Genomic DNA, 26,571 nt, shown 5'->3' with positions numbered 1-26,571 from the left:
GTATTTAGGATACGCATTAATATGCAGCCATCAATTAAACGTAAGTATGAATTCAACACTGAGAGATATGCATGATGTATGAGTTAATAAAAAAGGATATGGAAACCGTATGCATGGTACCTAATTGTTAAGGCACACTTGAGTGCATGTATGTGCATGTGTCTATACACAGAAGGTCTGACAGTATACAAAAGCTCCGGGTGATGGAATCATGGGTGATTTCTTTTTCTGCCTATGCTTTCTACCTTCTCCACAGTGTTTCCAAAGTAGCATGTTTCTTTCTCCTGCTAATAAAAGGAATATATTCTCCAAATTTTCAATCATGCATATGTACCATTTAATAGTCACATAAATAAGAAACCTTCCAAATACCTGAAAGGCTTATTCCGTCTCCTGCTTCAGATCTTAACTCAAACGATACCCTTTGAGGGGGATCTCCTGAACCACTTGACTGAAAACTGCACCCATCCCACCTCCCTGCCTTATTTTTGGCCATCATCTATACCACCATATGCCATATGTTTTACTTCCTTGTCTAACTGAGTTCATTCCTCTACTAGCACATTAGCTCCCTGAGGGCACGGGGTTTTATTTTGTTCACTGCTGTAGCCCCAGAGCCTAGAACAATGCCCGATACACAGAGGGTACTCACTATATATTTGCTAAAATAATGAATGAAAACACATTTGTTTTTAAAAAAGAGGTTTTGCCTTTATTAATAAGAAACAAGTGATATTCAGTTTAAAATAACATTTTTTAAAAATGTCATGTCTTTTAATGTAATGTTAGCCCTTTACTGCAGGGACCACTTCAAGCTGATGAAAGCTATGAAGACTCCTCATCTTGCTCCCCACCCCCTCCCAACCTTCCCTTCCCATCCCCACACACATAACATCAAATACAATTTCAGGAGGTTCTGAGACTTCCAAGTCTATCTTTAAACTTCTTAAAGCGTCCACTGACCCCAGGGTTAGAGTATCTCATTTAAAGTGTCATCTGGCTTAGAATCATGATTTCTCCCCCTATTCTAACGATTCAAAGAATGTATGTGACTCAAATATGTCTTTCCCCACTCCCACTAGCCAGTTAAACATTAAAGGGATCCCTTCTTCAAAGGATTCACTGCTTAGCGAGGGGTAAGTTCAGTGTTTGCAGTTGAGAAGACGATAAACATCCAGATGAAAGCTGAAAAATCTAGTTAATAATCCAGAGATTTCCAAAAGTACAGATGTTAATAGAGTGTTGCCCAAATATCTGGTGAGGTGAATTTTTCACTTGTCAGCTGAAGTCTTGTGTCACCATCTCAGACAGATAGAAAAACAGGATCTATTCCACATAGAAGATGCTTTTTTAATTTTATTGTTTAAAGAACAAAATAAAAGGGAGTATGCACATCCACCAAAGTGAAGTTTTCCATTAAATAGAAGAGAAAGCAAACACTTTGTAATAAAGACCATCCAGCTAAAAACAGCATATTAGATCGGTAAAACAACAATAGCGATGTGACTTTGTGTTTTATTTCAATAGGCACACTTCATTCATTGTCTGTAGGAAAACTAGGCTAGATCTCGATGGGCAACAGTCACAGTTATTAAGCAAGTAAATACGCCACCACTTCCGTGCCCTCCTTTATTTCTTTATGTCTTCAGTCTCATCTGGCTCTTTCTCTTGATGCTCTCTTTCCCACCTCATTTCTTTTAACTCTTGTCTGTACTTCCGTTCAATGAACCGCTTCTGATGGGCCATCTGGGGAAAGTTATCTGACACGAGGAGATACATTTTATACTCAATAAAGGGTAGCCTCTGGTGCAAAGAACGATGCAAACTAAACACACACACATTCACAAGAAACAGCTGTATGTTCTAAGGCAAGAGGCAAACAACTGCTCGGTGTCTTCCCTCAGTCTTTTGTCATTCAAAAACCCACTGGTAGTCTGCACCAGCACCCTGATGTTAGATTGCAATTATCTGATGGGAACTTGAGTATTAAAAGGCACCAAAACACATAAGAATGTTAAAACACAGATGTGTGGTTTCAGAATGGTTCCAGGTAGGTAGGTGTTTTAACAGGGTTCTCCCAGTAAGAAGTGATTGTCAGGGAGAGATACAGAATGTAGTCCGATGGACTTGTGTATTTTTGCAAAGCTCAAACCAAAAACTCCAAACAAATAATGGTATTATCACACCATTAGTTCCAAGAATTAAAATTTCTGAAATGAGGAAAAAGATTCGATGGACAGAAGCGTTAAGTCATTATTTCTGATCATTCTGTTTTTATAGTTTACCATGAGATACCCAGTGCTATGTCAGCAACAGTAACACAGGTAGAGTATTTTTATTTGGTTAAAGGAAACATGTCACTCAATGGTATAGTTTAAGCTACATTCAGGTTGATATTTGACCCTGTGCAAGAATGTTAGACACAGTGGAAATCCTGGTTAAGATCTAAACATTTTATGACTCAGTTGTCATTTGTGGCATATGCCAAGTACAGAGACGGAGTAAGAAATCAAGGATGGAACAATAACAAGAGTCATTTATACACTTAGTCATCAAGCACATACTTCAACAGCAAACGTCACAGAGGGATGCATGCATGTATGAGAGCCACCCAAGTTACCCGGTAACACAGAGGGAAAAGGACACTCTCCTCCCTAACCAGGTTGTTATATACAAGAGTTCCTACTTCATATTTAAAAATATGAAGATTCAGAGATGTGAGAGAGCATGGCATGTTTGGGGAAGAACACGTTTGTTTTTTGTTAAGACTGAAGCACAATAAAAGTGGATATAAATATATAGCAAATTCCTAAATTATTCCCCCTCTTTTTATATAGTGTCCCATCCTCCCCCCAGGTGAGAGAAGGGACAGGAACAGAGTGGTAGGAAAAGCATCTGAGAGGCAGGCGGTGAATCAGTAAAGACCTTGTATATCTGAGTCACTGATTTTATACAGAAGAGATACATAATGACATCTGTACAAATAAAACAGGAACAAAATCCTATTCCCTCAATGATATCAAGTTGACCTTACGTATTGTATAAAACAGAGGTTTCAAGTATTCTAGGTACTTTTTAAAAAAATAAGTCAAATCCAAAACAGCTAGCTATAAAGCAAGTTTCTACAAAATGAACCCTACTTCCTCAGTAAATTCTATTCTAAAACCTAGTTTGCATTAAAAAACATCCCAGCACTCAGATCTAACCACTGATAAACTTTTAGAATGTATCCTCATAGTTTCCTATGAAGTTATGCTACACACACACATACATACACAGTATAAATGTGTATACACTATATGAACATAGGAATACTCAATCATTCCCACACCCACCCTTACTTTGGGAGAGAACAGCATAGGCAGGTTTTTATGGGTACTTTTTAAAACATTCTAGTGTAAGTATTCTCCTGTATCATTAGTCTTCAAAAATACTGCTGTAATGATTGCAACATATTACAGCATTTGGATAAAGCAAGACTTGGTCAACTACTGCCCACCACCTGTTTTTGTAAGTAAGGTTTTACTGGAACACAGACACACCCACTCATCTGCATACTATTCATTCCTGCCCGCTACGTTGGCAGAGTTGACTAACTGAGACAGAGACTGCATGGGCCTCAAAGCTTAACATATTTACTATCTGGTCCTTTACAGAAAATGTTTGCCGACCCCTGGGTTATAGTATCATTTATTTAAGCATTTCCCTACTGTTAATCATGCAGTTTGATTTACTTATGTATTTTTTGGCTATTATAAATCAAGTTGTCATTATTATCATGGCATGTGAACTTGAGCTCATAACTCCTTAGGTTTGATTCCTAGAAATGAAGTCTCCGGATCAAAGAATATGGACTTCTTTAAGGACCAGATACAGACCAAACTGCTTTCCAGCAGTTTAAACGATTCACTCCTGCCAGCAGGTATGTGGAGGTCAGTCTCCAAACAGGCCATCTCTCCAGGACTGTTTCATCATTAAAAAGCAAACAAAAAAAAGCTTTGGACCCAAAGAGAACCTTTGCAATTTTACAGGTAGAAAATGGAATCTCACTTTCATTTCAGTATGTTCTTGTGCATTTGTAAATAATGAATGAAAAGATTCCCCAACAGAGTTAACTTAAAACTTTCAGTGAAGATTCCATGGACCCAGGAACCTGGAAATATCAGTTACTGCCCCCAATTTGTCCTCCCTCCTCCCACCCCAGGAAGCCACAGGTCTGCTGATTTCCACTTGGTTCCTGCCCTCTTGCCTTCCCTGGAGAGAATCCTGGGCCTCTGGACTTTTAGCTTCTCGCCCTTTGCTCCACCCCACAGTTAGCCGGTATGCAGAGCACAATGGGCTTGCACTGTGATGTTCTGCTCAGACTCTGCTGTACAGCACAGCAGACCTCAGAAGAAAAATTCTTCAACTTACAAAAGACTATGCAGTGCCCTACCTGGCCGATTATGTAATTCCAGTGTTTCCCACCCAGCCATCCCACTCTTGGGACTCTGTCCCACAGAACCAAAAGGACCAATATATAAACATTTACTGTCAACAGTGATTTAAAAAAAAAAAAAAACAGGAAGAGTGTCCACCAAAACTAAAAAAGCTGACTAGAATATGGCAAATCCACAGCATGAAATACTATGCAGCCATTAAGAAAGAATGAATTGGGGGCCGACAACAGAAAGATGCAGAAAAGTACGTAAATATCTCATCCTCATAAAACAACAGCCAAAAACTAAAAAGAAAACACCTTCACCTGTATGTGATTTTAGAAGCATAGAGAAATACACAGAAAAAGATACACTGGGTTATTCACACGAGCTACCTGGGCTGAGTGGGACTCCATGCAGGAAAGGAAAATGAAAATCAAAAAGCATTTGGGAATACTTTTCAAAAAAATTATTAGCCCATTTTATACATATCTTATATTCTACTACACTCTATGCGGAGAGTAATTATGAAGTAAAAAAGATGACATTTTATCAGTACTTACCATTTTTATATCTCCCCATTTTCTTTCCATAAAACCCACATTATGAACATATAATTATAGAAAAAGGGATAGGCTTACATTTTTCCAGTGCATCCATTGCTGCTCCCATTTCCGCTTGCTGAATACTATTAAATAAAATAAAGGTAAGGTGCTGTTTAAAGATTTTTTTCACAAACACAAGCTATGGCTACACATTATTCAGGTGGATTTTCATGTCTGGTGCATAAAATTTTATCTGATTACTTCTGTCACATACTGAATCACACAAGTTAGGAATATACACAAGTCCATGCAGAAACATCATTTATTTGCACAAAGACTATTTATGTTATTTGTTCCACATTCTGAATGCTGTAATAAAATGCCTTTCATTTATATTAGGTCTGAAGGATTTCTTAAGTTTGAACATCCTTAGCATAAAGTTTAAAGAAGAAAAGAGTAAAAAAAAACACATGCATGACAGACTTCCAGTCACTTCTCAGTTTAGGATATAAGTTAGAGGATCCAAAGAAAGAGGGTAACGTACACCATTCTTTTTACCTGAGAGAAGATGTTAGCTAGCATTTCCAACAAAGCTCAAGTGAGTAGCGGTAAGAAGTCAATGTCCAATGCCTGTGTCACTCATGACGCGTCCTATAAAATGCTTGCAGCAACACTGGGTGCCCTGTTGGGTAACTGATCCTGGATGGCCCTTACCTGCACACCAGGTAATGTGGTTTTCTCAAGGAAGCCTAAGCCCTTTATGGAAAGGCATCCCCACTGTCCAAGGCCCATCTCAAGTCTGGGGCTGGACTTGGTGGGGACATTAATGCTTAGGATTCACTTTGCTATTACCCTTGAACATTCTACACTCTGAGTTTAAAAAGACAGACTGCAGAGTTTGGAAATACCAAGTAGGGACTTCCCAGACACACAGGACGTTCATTCGAAGAAATTAAAAGGCTCTCCTCTCATACCTTGGTCCTTTCCCACAGCCTATTCTTTCTCCCTTGAAGTACACTGCCACAGTGTAGGTTCTAGCATGGGAGGGTCCTACAGTCTGCAGAGTCCTGAGAGGAAAAAAAAAGCAACATTAATTATGGTAAGGTGCTATTTCACTCTTAGTGCTAACACTTAACTCTAAGAAAAACCAGGTACTTATCGCTTAGACAGAAAAAGGTAAAAATAATAAGAAAATTAAAGGAGTAAGTTTATTTGCTATGCTGACAAATCTAGAGAGAGCTTTTAAAGTAGGAAATTTTAAAAATTCTACACTGGATTTTTATATATATTTTTCCCAAAGCATTATAAGTAGTATCTGAAGGCTAGCAGAGAAGTGTAAAGTGTTTTAAACAATTTTAAAAGTGTGTATACTCCAAGTATCCTAAAACTAACAAACTTGCAGCAGTGAAAAGTTAACCATTTCAGTCTGTTCATTGTACTTCAGTGCTAATCACATCCAAAAATGATAAGTATTTGGGCAAACACATCTCAAGCCACATCTGAATGGTTCTGTCCTTTATGAATTCTTTCCAATGCCTGGCATCTTATCGAAAAGATCAGAAAAAGTATTTAATTTCTGAAACATCTGAGATCATTTCAAAGGTACGCTATGACGCCAAGTACACAACACAACTGCCAAACACCAAAACTCCAGGTACTCTGGATTTTAATGACATGGTGCAGATTTCTCATGCAGTAAAACCGATAACTTTATGGAAAAGGGAAATTAAAAGTAGGCAACAAAGATAATGGAACGAACACAGTAACCTTGAAAAAGAATATGCAAAACAACCCTATCATCTCGATAAAAAAGAACAAGCTCATCGTGTACTTGCATTTGGGGGATTTATGAGAAGGGAGCAGAGTCATTTCCGTTGTGCTCTATACACCCCGTGGGATGCAAGCACACGGCGGCCCCCTGAAGGGAGCACTTCGGGTAGTAATCACGCCTGTGCTATCAGAAGTTTATCATCCTCATTTCATTTACTGGACCTTAATTACCACTTTGATGAGGAAACACTTTGAGCCTTTCATGTAATACAGTTTGGATATTCATTATGCTTATTAGATACACATTAAAGTCCTATTTCTAAACATTTGGGGATTTCTCCCAATAAGTAAAGGAAACATTGTTTTGCAGTGACAGCTTCTTGGGACAATTTATAGTAGCTTGCTGTGGGTTGACTCAAACTTCTCTTGGCTTCAGTTCTCTTAGCGAAAAAACCTATAACGTGTTGTGACTATTAAACACATAAAGAAGGATTTAAAATTCCCAGCTGCCACTCTGGTGTTTTTCACTTTGAAGTTTGAGAAAGTCCACAGAGAGAGGCTTTTATTCCATATGGAACACTCACACAAATGTGTGTGCTTGCCACCACGTGTGTGCAGAGGTGTGCAGGGGTAAACAAGCATTTTAAACATCCTTAAAAACACATACCCAGATAATGCCTTGGGAGGCAATCCACCTATTTTGATAATCCTTTCCTTTTGTAATTCCTCTTTGAAAACACCTTCTGAATCAACAAAGGAGAGTCTCAAGATAATTACTCTACCTCGGAGTCAAATCTGCTGTTTTCATCAAAACTGGTATTCTGTGTGTAGTAGTGACCTGCATTCTTTTGGCATGAATGTTGGCTACCACTCAAAGGACAACGATTTGTCACTAAACATATTCAAAAGCCCACCGTAGTTTCTGATACACACTCTGAGAAGAAAAACCCCAAATGTGTGGGTAACACCGGGGCAGTGAAGAAGCGCCCTGCCTCCTGCAGTGGCTGCCTGAGGGGGCATGAAGCTGTCTGGCACCAGGGACAGAGGGCCAGCAGGCTTCAGACTGGAGTGGAGAGAGACACCCAAATACTCTTACAAACAGGCACAACCTTCTCATCGAGATGCCCAGCCCAGCGGAGCTTACGAGAAATAAGACAAACATAAAAAGCACAGATAATCAGAGGTGACCCACTTACTTAGAACGAAAAGACGGAGATGCCCAAAGAGATTCCATGCTGGGCCCAGAGTCGGTGTCCAGGAGGCCACATCCAGACCCCTCGTCATGATACCCCCCCGTGGTTCATCCTTCCTCCAGACCCCTGGAGCATGGACTCTCCCCTCAGTGACCCGACGCCTGCGGGAGCAAGTACTTACTTGTACAGAGGAATGTCGGGCTCCTTCCCTTCGGTCCTGAGTGTCAAGCAACACTGCTGAAGCTGGGACTTGGGGTCATTCCAATCCTGATTCAAAATAAACTCCTGTAGCAAGTCCCCAAGAAATATTTAGTAATGGGTCCTGGAATCACCAAGCATCAAGTATATGACCAACGTAAATTTTATATGAGCGTACTTTTAATCGTGGGAAGAAGCAAACATTCATGAAAGTGTGAACATATTCCAAATCCTTATCAATGTACAGCGCTGCAATAAATGCTGAAAAACAGAACATTTAAAAAATAAAACCACAGTGCATTGCCATTTCCCAGGAAGAGTAAGAGATCAGACGTTTAAGGAACACTGTAAAGAGGTTTCCAACTCCCAGGCCCTCTTTATTTTTTAAAATTGTCCTATCTTTTTTCTTCAAACAAGAATTTCCCTTCCTCACTAACATTAGAGGCAACAGTACAGATGTGTGATTAAAATGCAAAAATCAAAAGAGTACAAAGACCAAACTACGTTCGGCTAAAAGCTAAATAAATAGTTAAATGGTACACAAAATGCTATTTATTGTACAGCAGGGAGAGAATGATATGTGGGAATACAACCACATTAACAACAAATCAGAAGAAAACCTGAAGATCAGATATGACAGTGGAATGAGCACATTCTTGCGGCCTGCCATTCTCCACACCAATCTTGAGAAGACTAGCCATCTACAAGGGTCTATGTTACATTTCACGTACAGAATTTCGTAGAGTCAATCTGCCCAACAGAGAAAAATTTAATACTGGGCTTAATGACAACATAACAATATATCAAACTTTGCATTAAGAAATGGTGACCCGAAAGATGACTTCACTAAAAGGCACTTTAACCAAGGAAACAAATGGTGAGTTTTTAAAAGAAGGTAATAAAAATAGCTTTTACTGAGCTTAAAAAACAAAACAAAACCCCAAAAAACCTGCCAGTGAAACTGATTACTCAACTTTGCTGTAATTTTAATCTTTAAGTTACTTTTCTTTAATTGAAAAAGAGGTTCTTTTAAGTTCCTTAGCCAGACTGCCTTTGCATTTTGTAAATGAGCTGGTTTTGCATGGTAGACTTTAATATTTGTATATAATTCCAACTGTCAAAAATACCATAATATTTTTTTTAAAAGTTCCAAAGCCCAGTGAATGGTCCACTTATTTTAAAGTAGTATCAAAAACAAAATTATGCATATAATCCTTTAGTTAGCCATAATAGGATTATTTTTAATGCTTCCAGACCATATCAGAAATTGCCAAAGATGACAACATTTGTCCGTAGAGCTTTGAGCTCATTCAAAACAACAGATAATAGTTTTAGTATTTAGCAAATAAATTAGCCTTCTTTCTTCTATGCCCCTGTATAAAGGCTGCTAGGTGGCAAGAAAAGCTATGAGTCACTCTTACCAATCTTCATATTCTGCTACTGTTTCCTACAAAGGATGTGATGGTTGAGCATTAAGATGGAGGGGTGTAGAAGCAGGGATGGGGGCGGGTGATACCACTGAACACAGACTGAATATAAAATTCATTATTCGCATGTCTTAATGCCAAAATACTCTCCTTCTAAAAAACTTTAGAGAAAAGCATAAATAAAAATTAAAATAGAAAAGGTTTCTTTACTTACAACATAATAATGAGAATTAAGATAAATGTGGGTGCATTTGATTTACATTCTGAATCTGCAGGTTAAGAGAAAAGCTCTACTCCTAAGACTCACATTCCAAAAGGTCTGCCAAGGTCTTGGTCCTAAGAGCCACCGGTCTCTTGGTCTTGTCGTTCGTGATGGCATACTCCTGCATGCCCAGCTCCTCCGCTACCTTGGCTTGAGTTCTGTTATTCACCAAAGAGCTTCGCAACAACTGGCCAGAAGGAATTGAGGCATGTTTAGAAACCATTTCACCAGGCACCTGGGTGGCTCCGTAGGTTAAGCGTCTGCCTTCGGCTCAGGTCATGATCCCAGGGTCCTGGGGTTGAGCTCTGCGTTGGGCTCCCTGCTCAGAGGGGAGCCTGCTTCTCCCTCTCCCACTCCCCCTACTTGTGCTGTCACTATCTTTGTCTCTCTCTCTCAAATAAATAAAATCTTAAGAAAAAAAGAAAGGAAGGAAGGAAGGAAGGAAGGAAGGAAGGAAGGAAGGAAGGAAGGAAGAAACCATTTCACTGTGATCTCTCCCACTCCACTGTTGGGCCCAACCAGACTGAGACCACATTACTAACTGGAACACCAAGGTAAGCAATGGTTTAAGTCCTCAACCACTACACACAGGCTGCTGTGACAAACTCCATATGCTTCTAGCTTCTCCTTAATAACTTACTCTGCTCCTGGATTTTACCTGTTATTTAAATAGTTTATTTAGTTGTTTAGTAGCAATGAGCCATGTTGGGGGGAGGGTACTATACTATAATTAAAGATCATAGTTTCCACTAACTATAATGCTACTAAGTGTAAGGAGCATTAACATTTTTAAAAATCAACTGTACTGTGGTATAAGTTACAGACAATAAAATGCACCCATTTCAAGTGTAGTTAAATGAGTTTTGACAACTTTCTACATTTCTTTTGCCCCCAAATAGTTCCATGTGCCCCTTTGCAATCAATCAATCTGATGCACCACCCACCAGGCAAACTCGACCTGCTTTCTGTCACTGTACATTAGTTTTAAAGGAGCATTATTAACAAGTCTAAAATAAATTTCAAGTTTCACAGCACTGATGCTAATTTTGATATTATAGGATTTGGGGAAGTAATGTTTTAGTAAACATTATTTAAAATATTTGAATTATTTATTTATATTTTTACTTTTATTACTTTAAAGACGGATACTATATATCCTGAAGTATAGTTTATCAGATTGGGACTCTTCACCTCTAATCAAATTAAAATGTAATTTTCATATTTCAACTTCAAGAATTCAAAACAAAAATTTCTAGTAGAAATTTCAGTCAGCAAAGAGTCCTCCAAGCACCATCCTAAGTAGTAACATTACACAGTGCATGAAAATTATACAACAAACCCATCGCAGAGGTGCCTGTCCAGCAAGCATGGTTTAGGAACTTGGTACTCAGGAACCACTGACTAGAGGAAGTGAGGAGGAAGGCTAGAGGAAGCAGACAGATACCTAAGATTTCGGGGAATAACATACCTAAAACTAGAACTTTTCTTACAACAGCTCTAACAAATTCTTGGTCTCCTACAACAATCCCTTCCTGCTAAAGAACAGCCCTGACACCAGGGCCATGGAGCAGGAAGCAGCTGTGGGCTGCGCTGGTGTCAGACCTCCTGCCGTTCCACACTGCACTTTGTTTATTAGATGCAAGTTTTATGCTCTGTGGCTCCAGTGTCAACCGAGCTTATGAAAATCAAGATTTATTCTCAATGCCTGAGATTGCATCCTTGACAATAGATAAATAAGAAACAGTATGTTCTTAATTTGTCTGACAGTGATGCATGAAGCAGAAATACAACTTGATCTTCATAAGCCATGCTTGCTGTTAAGACTATTATTCTTTGCTTGTCTCTGCTCTCTTCCTCCTATTTCCCCCAACTCTATCTTTTTTCTCAATATAGTAAATGTTTCATTAAAATTAATATCCACAGAAAAGCTCAAAATTAAAAAGGCCTACCATATAACGTTAACAGAAGACCCAACCAATAGGAGCCTATCAGCCTAGTATCCTGTAATTACAGAGTAACTGAGCTGGGAGGGAAAGATCTTTTTTCATTTGGATTCCCAATGGGGAGACGGGGGGAGGCAGTTCTCAAAGTGGAGGCCGGGGCGGGGAATGGGAGGGCTATTTTGAGAATACGGTTATGCTGAGCAAGTTGGGTTCTCTCTGAGAACGCTTCGGTGAGAAGACAGAACTCTAATTCAGGCTGCCTACATGGGGATGCCATGCCTCAAAATCAACAAGCTGGAAGTACACTCCATGAGCCCACACAACACACCATACATCACAGGTTACCAGGCCCTCGTGGCTGCCTTCCAGCATCAGGGCTCTTTTGTTAGTATTACACGGTAATGGTGATGGACGGAGGAGGAGGAAAGCACTGAGGATGCAAACAAATGCTTCCAGTTTTATTTAAGATCCACCCCAACAGGTCTTGAATCCGCAGGGTGACCAGCAGAAAGTGACCTTGAAGTTCTTGCCAAAACTCAGAGCCTGAACCAAAACCCAGGGGGGTAAGAAGGAAGCCATAAATCATCCATATTTGTAGAGTCCATTTAAATTGAGAAGATGAATTGAAAAGAAGACCTTGCTCTTTACCTAAACAAGAGAGTCCGAATGGCAGTCCTTTAAATGACAGCTTCCACCCTCAGCCTTTGCTGAACTCTACTTCAGAAGGCATCACGCTGTTTGCCAGCAAGTGGGAGCAAGAGGGGGTCACACAGCAGAAAACCACCTGGAGTTACCGCAGTTCAGTGTAGCGGCTGTGGAGCCCAATTCTGTGCCAGGCACCGTGCTGGCAGCGGACAGACCCCAAGACGATCGCCAGCCCATGGCTGCTAATCTCCAAAGGAAGCCACACAAAGCGGCCATTGTGACGCACTGTGGTAGCTGCCGTGATGGCATGGAGGACACGGCCGGGCACGCAGGCGCCCCTTTCTACCCTAGCGTTCTTCTGGACAACCTGACCCCTGAGGAAAAACAGTTCCGAGGCTCGCTGACCTGGCTGGTACATCCAAATCATAAGGTGCTTCTGGATGTTGGTGCTCAGGCCTCTTACAAGAACCAAGGCATTAGTATTCCTGGGGATATAACTTGGACATATGCATTAAAAAAAAAATTCATGTAGGTGTCTTCTGATGAACATAGAGTCAGAACTGAAAAAAAAAAAAAAGTCTGCCAGAAGGGTGGGTGCTACAGTCTGAGTGTTTGTGTGCCCCCCCCACCCCGCTGCCACCAAATTTGTATGTTGAAATCCTCACCCCTAAAGATGATGGCATTAGGAGGTGGGGCCTTTGGAGTGATTAGGTCGTGAGGGTGGAGCTGTGTAACACAGCGTGTTACACATAGTAGAGGAATAGGATTAACAACTAGCCCCTTCCACCCTGTGAAGGTACAATGAGAAGTCTGTGACCTCGGGCTCTCACCAGAACCCAACCAGACTGGCACTCTGATCCTGGGACTTCCAGCCTCCAGAACTGTGAGCAATATATTTCTATCGTTCCTAAGCCACCTAGTCTGTGGTATTTTGTTCTAGCAGCCTGAACAGACTAAGATGATGGGAAAGGGTTTTCCAGGAAGAAGGAACAGATTTGGCAAAACAAGGGGCCATGACACAGCAAGGTGATCTCTGCGGGGGGACTGGAAGACAGGTCAGAGCAGAGTCAGGGGGAGCTGATGCAGGCAAGGCTGGCTGGTCTCTGGGCAGAGTCTTGCAGGTCATGTAAAGAAGTCTGTGCTTTCCTGTAGGGGAGAAGGAATTCCAAAAAGTGTCAACTGGGAGCAGTGGCAAGGTAATTTTTTGATTTTAGAAAGATCATTCTGATGGATGGATTTGAATGGGGCAAGACCTATATGGTTGGAAAACCTGCAGACATTGATGCTATCAATTATTATTTTACAAAGAGGAAATATCCGCTTTTTATTTTTAAGTAGAATTCTAGAAAATGAGTATTAAGTATCCAATTGAGCTTGAGATAGTTATTAGACTGTTTTGCAAACAAAGCCTTTTGTTAGACGTGGTAGTGAAAGGCAAGAGATTTGGCACCAAGCTTCCTGGGTTCAAATTGTAGCCCTACCACTTCCTGGGTAAGTTACTAAATCTCTCTGAGGTTCAGTTTCCTCATCTATAAAATGGAGCAAGAGGTACCTACTTCATGGGGTTGTAATGTATTACGCTGCAATGCCTGGCACATCATCAACACACATGAAATGTTAGTTGCTATTCTTACCCGCAGTGGCATCATCATTATTAGGCAAGATGAGCTCACTCTCTGGTTACAAGAAAAGGGTTATAGGAAGTTCTAGGAATTCGTCTGGATTTTTCTTCAACACAGATGGTCTAGATACCAGTCCATGTACTGTCTTCAAAGTTTTCCATTTTACCAAGGGCTAGGCTGCCCTTCACAACTTTTTCTTTAACCCTCCCCACCCTTCAAAGACAAAATTATACTTGAAATCACCAGAAAAAATGCAGAAAGCTGTAGTCAGGACTCTCTGTGAAGCTGAGAAAAAGATGGCAGAGTCCCTGATGCAATGGCAGGACAAATATAAGTGTCACACATCTCCAATTCTGACTTTGAGAATCCAGGGTGTTTTCTACTATCTTGGCACAGCAGTCTCTCATGACTAAACTTAAATTTTAATAGGAAAAAGGTTTATTGGTTTAAAACAAACAAAGAAACATATTGGCATTCTTCCTTCAACTTCTCTATTCACTCTTGATTCCAAAGAGGAAGCCACAGCTGCAGGACGTGAGCAACCAAAGAGGGCCACCTAGTGTAAAGTAAGTAGACTGTGATTTATTATTTTAAGGGCTTTAATATGAGAGCATGGGGTGAAAGCAGAATATCGTATTAAGAGTGACAGCGATGTGCCACACAGGCCTGTTATACCAAGAGTGGTAACCAGATGGTCTCCATTTCCTGTGCTAACTAAAGAAAAGGTGCACAAATGCTGGCAGGTGGGATGCAGATCGGATACAAAGAGCCAAATTATGTCAGTGACTGAGAAATTCTCAAACAGGAGGCTGTGGAACCTATCCTCTCAAAGAGATCTTGTGGATGAGATATGCGTTTGTCTAAATGATTTATGTTTAGTGCTGTCTGGAGGCAGCAGGGAGGGATTAGATCACTGGTTCTCAAACTTTTTATTTGTAATCCCTGCTTTCTCCTTATTCCAAATCATTCCTCTATAAACAAATATTTCTGCAAGTTCATCTCACTGATGCACACACAGGTGGGCACAGCGTGTTACACATAGTAGAGGCATAGGATTAACAACTATTTTTAGCTCCGTAGCACACGGTAAAGGCTAAGAAGGAGGAATGATACAGAGGAAAGAACGATATGCAGGTGTTAAAATTTGCAAGTGTGACAAGACAGGCACCCTGGTCTGAGCTAGTGCTCTTTGGGACCCTCTCACTACTTACCTAATCCCTACTGGGTAGGTTCTAGGTTCTACCCTAAAAATCAAGTACTTCAGTCTACAAAATCAACCTCAGTCATCCTAGAACAATTATCTATGCCTGATATTCCTTCCCAAGTAGGCCTTTCTGAATATCCAACTCATACAACACTACGTTTTTCCCTATTAGCGTTCAAAACTTCAAATCCATGATTTCATTTGTTCAACTGTCCTGTTCTCTGTAAAACAAGTGCACAAAGGGCTCAAAGCTAACTAATGCCTCCCAGTGTGAATTAATGTAGTTGTGTGTTCTTTAATCACAATAATGAATAATTGGCCACGCTCCCATACAAATGCAACTGTAGTAAGTAATCCTCCACAAATTTTCAATTAATTTTAATCTTGAAACATTCATAAATAAGTTTTCAGCCTCCTTCTTCATACGTAAAACAACATGGCACTTCCCTCCAATGCCACTTCTACTTCCCTTTCTATACAACTTAGCTGCCGGCAAAACTCTTTATTTATTTATAAAATATGTATTGAAAGCCTACCATATGGCTGGACACAGAGTGATAAATAAAAACACGCTCTCACAGAACTTCTAGGTTAGTGGGTCAGGCAAACTGAAATAAGTGAGTACCAGGAAATAAAGGAACGTGGAATTTTGGGCAGTGGGGTGGTGGGGGTGAGGCGGGGAGGATCTGAAAAGTTTCTCCTTGCTTCCAGAAGTCAAGCCAGAACTGATGTCTAATGGAAGAGTAGGAGGGACCAGGCAGATGAGAGTAAGGGTTGGAAGCAGAATGTTGTCCAGGAACAAGAAGAGCACATGTAAAGCCTGGTGGCCGAAGGGGGCTTGGGGAAACATGCAACAGGGCAGTATAGAGGGGCACAACGAAAAGAAGAGCATACTGCACGAGGTGGGCAGGTGGGCAGGCCAGACCGGGCCAGACCTTCCTCTTCTTTAGTCACTATCCAAAGAATAAACAAAGAGCTGGACTGGGATAGAACAATCATTATTCAGCATATCTGCTGAGCACTGATACGCCAGGAATGCCAAGGACCCAGGGCACCAGGAATGAAGAAAACAGACAGAAACTCTTGCCCTCAAGGAATTTACACTCTGATGAGAGAAAACTGACAGTAAACAAGTAAAATACATAGTACGTGCTCAGGAGAAAATGGAAATGAGGTTCCCCGCTGGGGGAGGGGACCAGGGACAAGGGGAAGATGTCACAATTGAAGCAGGTAAGTTAAAGGCCTCACTGATAAGACAGCATTTGAACCCAGACCTGAGGGAGACAAAGATTTTGGCCACAGCATGTGCAAAGGCCCCGAGGCAAAGGCTTGCTTAGTGTCCTACCGGAACGGCACAGGATCCAACGCAAAGAGCCTAGGACACAAAGACAGTGTCAGGGAGGCAGGTCATAGGGTCTAGGAGGCAACAACACTGTTATCCTTGAGACGGAATCTTTGGGAGGTTTTTCACAAAGGAGGGTTGTAATCTGACTTCCCTTTAAAAACAGTCCCTCTAGATGATGTGCTAAACAAGACTGAGGGCCGGGGGGGGGGGGGGGGGCGGCAGGCACGTGGGGTGGTGTGGACCAGTTGGGAGGCTATGGCTGTAATTCAGGGAAAAGATAATAGTAGCCTGGACCAGGGGAGTAACAGTGGAGCTTGTGAAAAGTAGTCACGTTCTGGACAGATTTTTAAGGCATAATCACTAGGATATGCTAGCAGCTAACACTATAACATGAAGCAAAGAGGACAGTTAAGGATGACTTTAAGGTTTTCAGCCTGAGCAACCATAAGAATGAAAAGATCCTTGCTGATATGGAGAACGCCTAGAGAAAAGCAGGTTTTGTTTTGGCCATGTTAGGTTGGAGATGCCTAGCAGAAATCCAACCAGGGATTCCAGTATATCCTCTACCTGGGTATTCAAGTGTATCTGGACATATAAAGACATGAGTCTGGAGTCAGGGCAAGAAGTACAGGCGGAAGACACGCATGAGGAAGTGGTGTGTAGAAGTCCTCAGAGCCATGAGATCACTCCCAGAAAGGAGGTCAAGAGAAAAGAGAAGAGGTCTGAGAACGGGGGTGCTCCAACACTTAGTGGTTGGGGAGATGAGAGGAATAACCAGAATGGACTGAAGATGAAGGGCGAGTACGGTCACAGAAGCTCTGCTGTGAAAACACACCCCCAGCCGCCCCGTGAAAATGCATCGTCGGATCAGGGAGGAGTGAACAGAGGAAGACTGGTTAGGAAGCTACGACCCAGTCAACAGGCCTGAAACCCGGGCGGACCGGAGGGTCTCTCCCGGACACTGTCCACTGCAGGAGAGTACAGACTGCAAAGGCCAGTTTTGCTAACAGTAGCATACAGCTCGGGGAAATCAGAAAACGCTGAGTTACCTAGTGCTTGGTACAAACACAACCTGAAGATCGTATCCTGTGCAAATTAATAAACGCCACCCCTTCTAACGGGGTTTGTTTCTCAAGCATATTCCTGTAACCGGAGACGCAGAAGCTACTACAGCGGTCCAGGTGACCCAGGCTGGTTGAGAGGATTTAGGTGATGAAGACGAGGTATTTACTCAAGAAGTAACAATGTCAGGACATGTGAATAGTCTAGAATATAGGGCCGTGGGTGGAGGGAGGAATCAAAGATGACTCCTGGGTTTCTGACCTGCAACACAGGACGGCGGCCGCACCACTGCCACTCAATTACTCAGGGAACGCTGGGAGAGAAGCGGCTGCTGGAAGACTCTAGGTTCGGTCTTGGCCATGGGGAGATGCCGAGGGGGCAGCTACTTACTGGAGCTCAGGAAGAAATGGGACTGAAGAGGTCCGTGTGGACGTCCCTGTGGCTAGAGTGAAACCAACAGTGTATACGTGGAAAAGACTGCCGAGGAGGGGCTCTCGTGACAAGAGACAAGGGCCTAGAGGGGAGCCTTTCAGACACGTGACAGAAACTGACAGAAGCTGACAGAAGCTGACAGCAGCCAATGAAGGACAGTGTTTCAAGAAGGAGGGAGGGAGCAACCATGCCAGCACCGACAAGAGTTCATAGCTTTTAAAATATGTACTCAGTGGATGACAGATCATCTTTGTTTTACCAGCAGATCTGTCAGTCCTATTGATTTCTACCAAAGCTTTCTGTGAATATAGTTAATAAAACCATCATATCGTAATTTTGTCATTTACCATCTTTCTAATAAGCTATTCAAAAATTCTCTAATTTTAAGACAACAAGGCTGATAAATACATTTTGGATCAAACTACAGCTATGGCACTGAAGCAGTTTTGGAAAGAACACAAAACTAGAATCTTTAGCATAGTCCTGGTTTTCCCTTTATCGAGACCAAGATGGGAAGCAGTAAACTTGTTGATCTAGAATGTTCCACATCTACAAAATCCTAGAGTTCACAATTAGTTTTGCAGGAATACAGGGGTAAATGTGTGTATTTAGTCACACATTTTCACCAGTGGCCTCTATATGGCCAAAAAAATGAATTACTCTTTCAAGCCACTTGGCTTGGTTTGGCCACTTCTCAGACCAACGAGATACTCTGACAGCGATGAAATCTATTCCCTAGTGGAAGATACTGAACAAGCATTTATTGATTCCCTAACGCACAGCAAGATACTAGACACTAGTTTATTTTTGGTAAATACTCCTATGTTCTTAAGAATTTAATATTAATTCAAGAGGAAATACTCCCCGGTCCATCCAAAAATAGTTAACTTTAAATGGTAATCAAACTGTTAACTTTAAATTCAAAAGAATAGTATTACTGATTTCCCATATAATAGTATGGGGCATGGTAAGAACACAATACTCATTGAGTGAGCGAATAAAAGAATCACATTTTGTTAGGCTTAGAAATTTCACTGAAAAATTACATCTAAACATGGTCAAGTCACCATATTCTCCTTAATTCCAATATTTGTGTCTCACATAAACTATTTCCAGGGTTCACAGTTGCAGAGGTAAGATCCAATTCTATTCAAAGCAAAACTATGCATAAAAATCGTGGAGATGCAAAGTGTGAAAGACTTATTATTTGCTTCAAGTATAATACAAAAGGAAGGCTGCACTAACAAAATATCTTAGAGCACACTACCATTTTTCTTGGCCCAGAAAGTATTTGCTTTCTCAATGCCCAACTCTAGAGGGTCTTCTCAAAGGTTATTCTTAGGCCTTGAGAGATCATCATGACTGGCTTCCAGATATGCTTTGTTCACCATTCTGGCTATATTATTGATCAGTTTCAGAGTACAAACAGTATGCAACAAATAGAAAAGCTCAATACAATCTTATAAAATGAAACAAAAGTGAGAGAGATGGGGACTGTTTCACTTTGTTCATAAATCAAACTTTGTCTTTCTAAGTCCCTTTCAACTCTGCCCTGGATCCAGCCAAACTGATTTCCTACTGTCTCTCTATCTTCTGGTTTTTCATGTTATGCCTTTGTTTCAGCAGGCCCAATGTGTGGCATATCTTTGCATAGAAATTTCTTCCCATTAATCCTAGTGGCCAAATCCTACTCACCTTTAAAGGCTCAAACATCATCATATCCATGAAGCCTTCTTGGAAATCCACAGCTAAAAGAAATCTTATCTTTTTCTAAACAGCACAAGTGCATCAGTTTACCTATGCCTCTTCATAATATTTCACATGGTTCTCTCCTGTACTTAGTTACAATTACTTACTACTTTTCACAGTGTACATGTATTGTATGCATGCACACATAACACATACACATACATACTATATATATGTATACACACACACATAGAGAGAGAGAGAGTATCTGTAGCTATTTACTTACATTTTTCATTTCTGCTAATAGTTTTTTAAACTCCTTATGGATAGGTGTCAACTAATATTTGCTCTTCCCATGAAGCCTAGCTCAAGTCAATGTCTTGCACAGAGTATGTAATCATTAAATGAAGGGAGTTCATAAAACAAGTTATTCTCATATACTGCTTTGTATACAATTTGCATAATGAAATGAACAAAACCATATGATATGCTAAAGTCAAGAACTAAGTAATTAATTACATAAATATATATTTAGCTACTCTAATCTTCACTCTATTATATAGCAATCTTACCAAAAGGAATGATTTAACACAAACTCACAGTTAAGTGTCCTTCATGATGATCTGGGAAATGAATAAATAAGTACTCGGTGGCTACCAGTTGCATTATGGAGTCACCTAGGAATTCCATCCTCTGATTGTGGCCTCTGGAAAAAACAACATCAATGCAAAGAGATCAATAAGCATTTGTATATTAAAAAAAAAAAGAAGCAGAATTTTTAAAAAGGCACGGTTTTAGAAGGCAATGTGTTCACCTTGCTTTAAAACACAAAACTAAATACAATCCCCTAAGGCCCCTCAACTGAGAAGAGACCTGAGTCAATACAGATTGAGTTTCGAAGAAGAGTACAGGGACCACTATCTAAGGATTAAGTAACTGGTAAAGGAAGACTGATAAATAGTGCCTGGTCAGAAGTTAAGGAGTATCAGTTGAAACATAAAGTATAGATAACACTCTCACACAGAGAAAACAAAGCAAAATGGTCCAGGAATTTTCTTTGTTAAATCTTTACTTCTTTATTGAAATATACACTCTATCATTCAAATCTGGAATCCAGTTTAAGGACACTAAAAAAAAAAAAAAAAAAAAACTGACAAGAATCTTAAATCTCTACACTTTAAAGAGAGCTGTGAATATTTGATTTGGAGGAGAGAAGCCAAGAACTAAATAAAGAACAACAGGCAAAGAAATAACATTTTGGTTATTTTCCTAATTATTATATTAGCTCATCTCCAAATCATTCATCTAGAGCTAGGATGGAGAGCCAATTTCAGCCCACGGTCTGTTTTTGCAACTTTAACTGGGACAGAGCCATGCCCATTCATTTACATTTTCTCTGTGGCTGCTTTTAGGCTACTAGAGCAGAGTCGAATCACTGCAACAGAGACCACATGGCCTGTAAAGCCTAAAATACTTAATATCTGTTCCTTTACAGATAAAATTTTTACTTCCTTCATGCTTCTCTTACACTTTATGAAGAAATAAGATGCATGACAATGAAACCAAAAATACTGGATTGGAACCTAGCCCCTGATCCACACCAGTGTCTGGCTACTCACCCATCTCATGATGTGACTTTCCTAGAAATATGTTTGAAATCCCAATTCCTTTGAAAGGCACGCAGCAAAAGTTCGGGACTGCCTGTCTAAATGGTCACACTGGGATTGCATGGTTAAATCTAACTTACAGGGTCAGATGGTTAAATCCCACAGTTCTCAAAGTGAATGCTCTTGCCAGAAGTCGAACATGAGTAAAAATTACTCCAATTGCTTCTTCAAACTCAGTAAGTTTCTGCAGAACTGGAGAAGTCTCAATAAGTTGTCGATCAGTATTCGGCTCTTGTAGCTGCAGGAAAAGAACAAAAAATAAATAAAAATCACATGCAGTTTTTGGTTACAAGAGTAATTATCAACTCTAGGATAATGTTTTGTAAAATTCCTTCTCCCATGGGCAGAAATATCTGAAATGCCAATAAAACACGGAAGCTTCTTTCTCATCCCTTAGAATGGCAAACAAACCTAATATTTAAAGAAGGCTCAAATAATATTTTCCAATCTTCTATCAAGTTTCAAGGCCAAGTACTGTACACAGGTAGTTGAAAATCCCACGTATTATACTAACTCTCCAAGGAAGAGGCAAAGTGAAGAACTGCTGGTGGAGAATACGTATATCTAGTAATGCAGTGGTTCTCAAACTTTCACATTCATCAGAACCCTTATAGGGCCTATTACATCCAAATGGCTGGGCCCTACTCCCAGGGTTTCTGATTCAGTATATCTGGAGTAAGGACTGAGAATCTGCCTGTCAGACAAGTTCCCGGAAGAGGCAGATGCTGCTGGTATGGAGACTAACCTTTGAGAACCACCCCATTAGGGGAATATGACCTCTGTGCGTCTTCTAGGGACCAGCCTATTTTGGCAAATGAACATGATTAAAGCTGGATTTAGCTTACACTGGAGATTACTGTACCACCAGGCAGGTGCTCCACAAAACAATAAGTCTTGAACAACTCAATGCAAAAGTGAGAGCATACAGCAAATACGAGAAGAGTAATTAAAGTGAACATTTTCAACAACTCTGGACAATTTCATACTAATGTTTCTAAAGTTCTTTGAATTAATGCCATTTATTACTGTAAAGCCTCTCATAAGAGTTCAGCCACTCGTGCTTCTTATATATGTATAATGTACGTATACATACATGCACATATAAAAATATGTATGAGAATATATATGTATACATATATGTCTCCAGGGAAAACAGAAATAAAAGGAAAGAATACAAAGAGTTTTTAAACCAACTGGGAAAAAGAGTGTCACCACCTACAGATCTTTTAAATACCAAAATCTTGAGTAAAAAGTCATCACACTGTACTAAAATTTTAATTTACAATACATTTTAAGCAATCTGAGTCAAAGCCCTCAATTTCCAAGATCTAAATTGGGTTACAATTTAGCAATGTTAATTTTGTATTTGTTCTTTTTACTAAGCACACACTTGCTTCCATATTATTTTCTCTATAATAGCAGCCAGGGAGATACACTAGAAACAACATATTAAGCTTTGACTATCACTTTTTTGGAGGAGAGAGGGCAACACACCACAACCACACAAGTATTCCTCTGGCCTCATGAGGGAAGGAAGGTGACCCCCAGTGCTCCCCCACCCCACCCCAAAGCACAAATGCAACACATGGGTTCATTTTACTATTTGTTCCAAAGTTTTCCAGTTCCGCTTGACACCCCAGCTTAAGGTCATAATGTCACTGAAGGGAATAAAAGTTGATAAAAGCAGGAGGGAAAAATAGGCAAACTAAAGTAACGGGACTACCCGGAACTATAAAGCTCACTGCAGACAGGAAGGTCGCACTTACTTGCAGTGGGTGGAGAGGATAATTGAGCCAGACTTCGCGCAGGTCCTGGAAAATAGAATGATGCCTTTAATGCTCCAGGGAGCCATTTAACACACTCTGGAGTACTAAATAAAATGCCATTATTTGAAATAGTGAACTATTTCAGATGCTGACTCCACTTATTGCAAATTCAATAGTGCTAGCAAACTAATTTTTTTTTAAGTGTATTCACCATTCAAACTGCCTGTAGTGACTCTAATTAGCCTATTAAGCTGGGGAGGAAAAGAGCCACCTCCACCCCCAGAAGTCAAAGATACCTTTTAAAACTCAGTTACACATTTGCTTAACCTAATACACGGGATTAAGTTGCTGTTTTAATCATATTTTTTAGTTTACCATTCCCCAGAAATGTGCATCAGCTCTGCCTTTTGTAATTAAAACTCATCTGAGATGTCTTTTATTTTAGGCACTCATTCATTAGCATTTGAGCTGCTTTAAGATGGGGTGGAAAACATCCAAATCTAGTTCCTAAACTCTCAGATCTATAAGACCGCACTTTTACCGCAGGTCACCAGAAATGTTTCCTTGAAATAAGGAAATGAGTGAATTTTATGGAGAAGCCCAGTACCTTATTTTATCCACTGAGCTAAATCTAGAGGCAGTTATAATTAGAACTTCCTCAGGATTAAAGTGTTTTTCCTTCAGTTTTAGACTCTAGGGAGCCTCTGACTGAATCTACTTCCTGGCCTTGATGTTAGGTTTTTCAAACAAATAAAAGATTTTTAAAAAAAGAGGGAAAAAATATTTTTTTAAATTTGTGGGGGAGAAGTCTAAGAATATCTATTATCACTGTGACACACATGATGACAAAATGAAATAAAATACCCAATATTTTTGGAAAACTTGCATCCCACTTAGAGGGTTTGGGGGGTTTTTTTGGCCAATATTAAGAAAAAAAATATCAAACTGTTCTTTTAAGGCTTTAGAGAGCTTCTCTTAACCAATTCAATAACCTTTTCCTTGCATTCTCTGTAGCATGAATTACGCTGAATGTCATTCCCTTCTTGCAACTTTCTCATGTTCTCTCATGCTTTTTTCCTTCGCAAAGCAGTGAGCCCAGTGCTGGGACACAGAAGACGCTAGTACTAATACTGGTCATATCAACAGTAACAGTAAACAGCCATCTCTTCCAACCAACTCCAATCTCCAAAATTCAAAATTCTCAGCAACTTGATTCTTCTTTCTCCCTTCTCCTATGTTTTTCACTCAGTGACACTGTGATTTCTCCTTAGATGTCTTACATATATAACCGTTTAACCCCTCACGACTAGATTATTTCAATTGCCTCCATTTCCTTTCATCTACCCTACTCAGAGATCAGGTTCTGCCACACCTTGATGCCAGAGAAAATATCCTGTAAAAAATCCAGATTGGAACCCCAGCTCTAGCATTTATTAGCTCCAGGCAAAACCTCTACCTTCAGTGTGTTCTGGAAAATGTTCATTGACCTTTGCCATTTATTAATGCAACTTTTTATCCCTTATTTTATTTCTTTCATCATGATAAGTGTACTCTTTAATCCCCATCACTCCCCCCACCTCCCCTCTGGTAACCCTCAGTTTGTTCTCTATAGTTAAGAGTCTGTTTCTTGGTTTGTCTTTCTTTTTATTTTCCTTTGCTCACTTGTTTTGTTTCTTAAATTCCACATATGAGTGACAGATTAGATGGTATCTGTTTTTCTCAAACTGACCTATTTTGCTTAGCCTCCTATCTCTGGTTCCATCTACATTGCTGTAAATGGCAAGATTTCACTCTTTTTAATGGCTAAATAATATGCCTCTGTGTGTGTGTGTGTGTGTGTATTCTTTATCCACTCATCTGTCGATGGACACTTGGGCTGCTTCCATGGTTTGGCTAATGTAAAGAATGCTGCAACAAACATAGGGATGCATGTGTCCTTTAGAATTAGTGTTTTTGTATTTTGGGGGTAAATCCCCAGTAGTGTGATTACTGGATCATAGGGCAGATCTATTTTTAACTTTCTGAGGACCCTCCATACTGTTTTTCACAGTAGCTGTGCCAGTTTGCATTCCTAACAACAGTGCACGAGGGTTCTTTTTTCTCCTCATCCTTGCCAACACTTGTTGTTTAGCAACATATCTTTGTTGAATACATACTATGTATTAGCTTACTTAGACAAATGAGATACCATTCCTGTCCTCAAAGAAGCATAGTGGGGAAAAATGAAGGTAAGTATAATTTAATGAACTGAGAGAGGTTCTATAATAGCGATATGTACTAAACGCAAGGAAAACTCTGCTTGGGCGGTGTGAGATAAAGCTTCAAAGAAGAGGTAGCTCTTCAGATGTACCCTGAAGAACATGAGGCATCTGGCAAATCAGCAGGGGGAGGGAATCAAAAGGAGAGCACCATAAATGCACAAGTAGTGTGTCTCAGAGAACACAGGCACAAACAGTTAACTGCTAAGAGGCAGAACACAGAGGATTTCAGGGCAGTGAAAATACTCTACATGATATTATAATGGATACATGGCATCACACATTTGTCCAAATCCACAGAATGTACAAGGTAAACTCTGGACTTTGAGTGATGATATAGGTTCATCAATTGTAATAATGTACCGCTCTGATGGGTGATGTTGATAAAATGGGAAATGCTGTGAATGTGTGGAGGCAAGGGGTATATGAGAAATTTTTACTCTGAATCAGGCTATTAACCTAAAACTGCTCTAAAAAAATCAAGTCTTAAAATATTTTTTAATTAAAAAAGGGAATTCCTAGAATGGCACAAAGGGGAAGTGAGAAGATGGGAGACAAAAAATAGACGGGAGTCAGATTATGAAAACCATTAAATGCTCTGTTATATAATACAGACTCTGGCAGACAGTAAAGAACTCAAAGACCATAATCAAATCCGTGCATTAAAAAGAAGACAACACTAAATGTGGTATGAATGAGAGACGGAGTCGTGGCGAATCACAACCAGTTCAGTATTTCATGTGGGAGATGAGGAGGGTAAACACTAAAGCAACGGGATGGCCAAAAGAGCGAACCAATTCAAGAGATCTAAGGACAGAACTGACAGGAGTTTGCAACTGAATGGAGATGGAAGAAAAAAGCTTCAGGACAAAAGAAGATCCTAAGGTTTGGGTTTAGATGATAAAAGTAAGGGAGGTGAAATATGTTTTGGTGTTAAGGTGATGAGCTGAAATGCTAAAAATGTTGAAATGAGGTATCTGTGGAACACCTGCGTGAAGCTGCCAAGGAGCCATTTGAAAAAAGACACTTCCTCTAATTTCTGGAGCTCCAGAGAAAGGCCAGGGTCGGAGACACTGGGACAGACATGTAAAGACCAAAAGGAGGGAGCGGGAGAATATGAAAGAT

General features: G+C 40.2%; 1 protein-coding gene across 6 annotated transcripts in view; it reads right to left on the bottom strand.

Moving 5' to 3' along the window:
- Positions 1 to 1,343: 1,343 nt before the first annotated feature.
- The window catches only part of DROSHA (drosha ribonuclease III), a 120,452-nt gene continuing 95,224 nt past the window's right edge, over positions 1,344 to 26,571 (bottom strand). For all 6 annotated transcript variants that reach the window (XM_028097965.2, XM_028097963.2, XM_028097966.2 and 3 more), the window contains 9 exons: positions 23,189 to 23,233; positions 21,503 to 21,660; positions 20,356 to 20,461; positions 9,859 to 10,000; positions 8,303 to 8,385; positions 8,108 to 8,211; positions 5,938 to 6,030; positions 5,060 to 5,106; positions 1,344 to 1,760 (listed from right to left, as the gene is read on the bottom strand). In XM_028097965.2, the coding sequence (XP_027953766.1) occupies positions 1,630 to 1,760; positions 5,060 to 5,106; positions 5,938 to 6,030; positions 8,108 to 8,211; positions 8,303 to 8,385; positions 9,859 to 10,000; positions 20,356 to 20,461; positions 21,503 to 21,660; positions 23,189 to 23,233 (909 nt within the window). In that variant the 3' untranslated portion in view covers positions 1,344 to 1,629. The remainder of the gene's footprint in view (positions 1,761 to 5,059; positions 5,107 to 5,937; positions 6,031 to 8,107; positions 8,212 to 8,302; positions 8,386 to 9,858; positions 10,001 to 20,355; positions 20,462 to 21,502; positions 21,661 to 23,188; positions 23,234 to 26,571) is intronic.

The sequence above is a fragment of the Eumetopias jubatus genome, unplaced genomic scaffold (assembly GCF_037043125.1).
Source record: "Eumetopias jubatus isolate StellerSeaLion01/CBP00866 unplaced genomic scaffold, mEumJub1_p1.0 scaffold_5, whole genome shotgun sequence".
NCBI classification, from domain to species: domain Eukaryota; kingdom Metazoa; phylum Chordata; class Mammalia; order Carnivora; family Otariidae; genus Eumetopias; species Eumetopias jubatus.
Note: the sequence above shows the minus strand (reverse complement) of the source record. Positions and strands in the feature narration are given on the sequence as shown.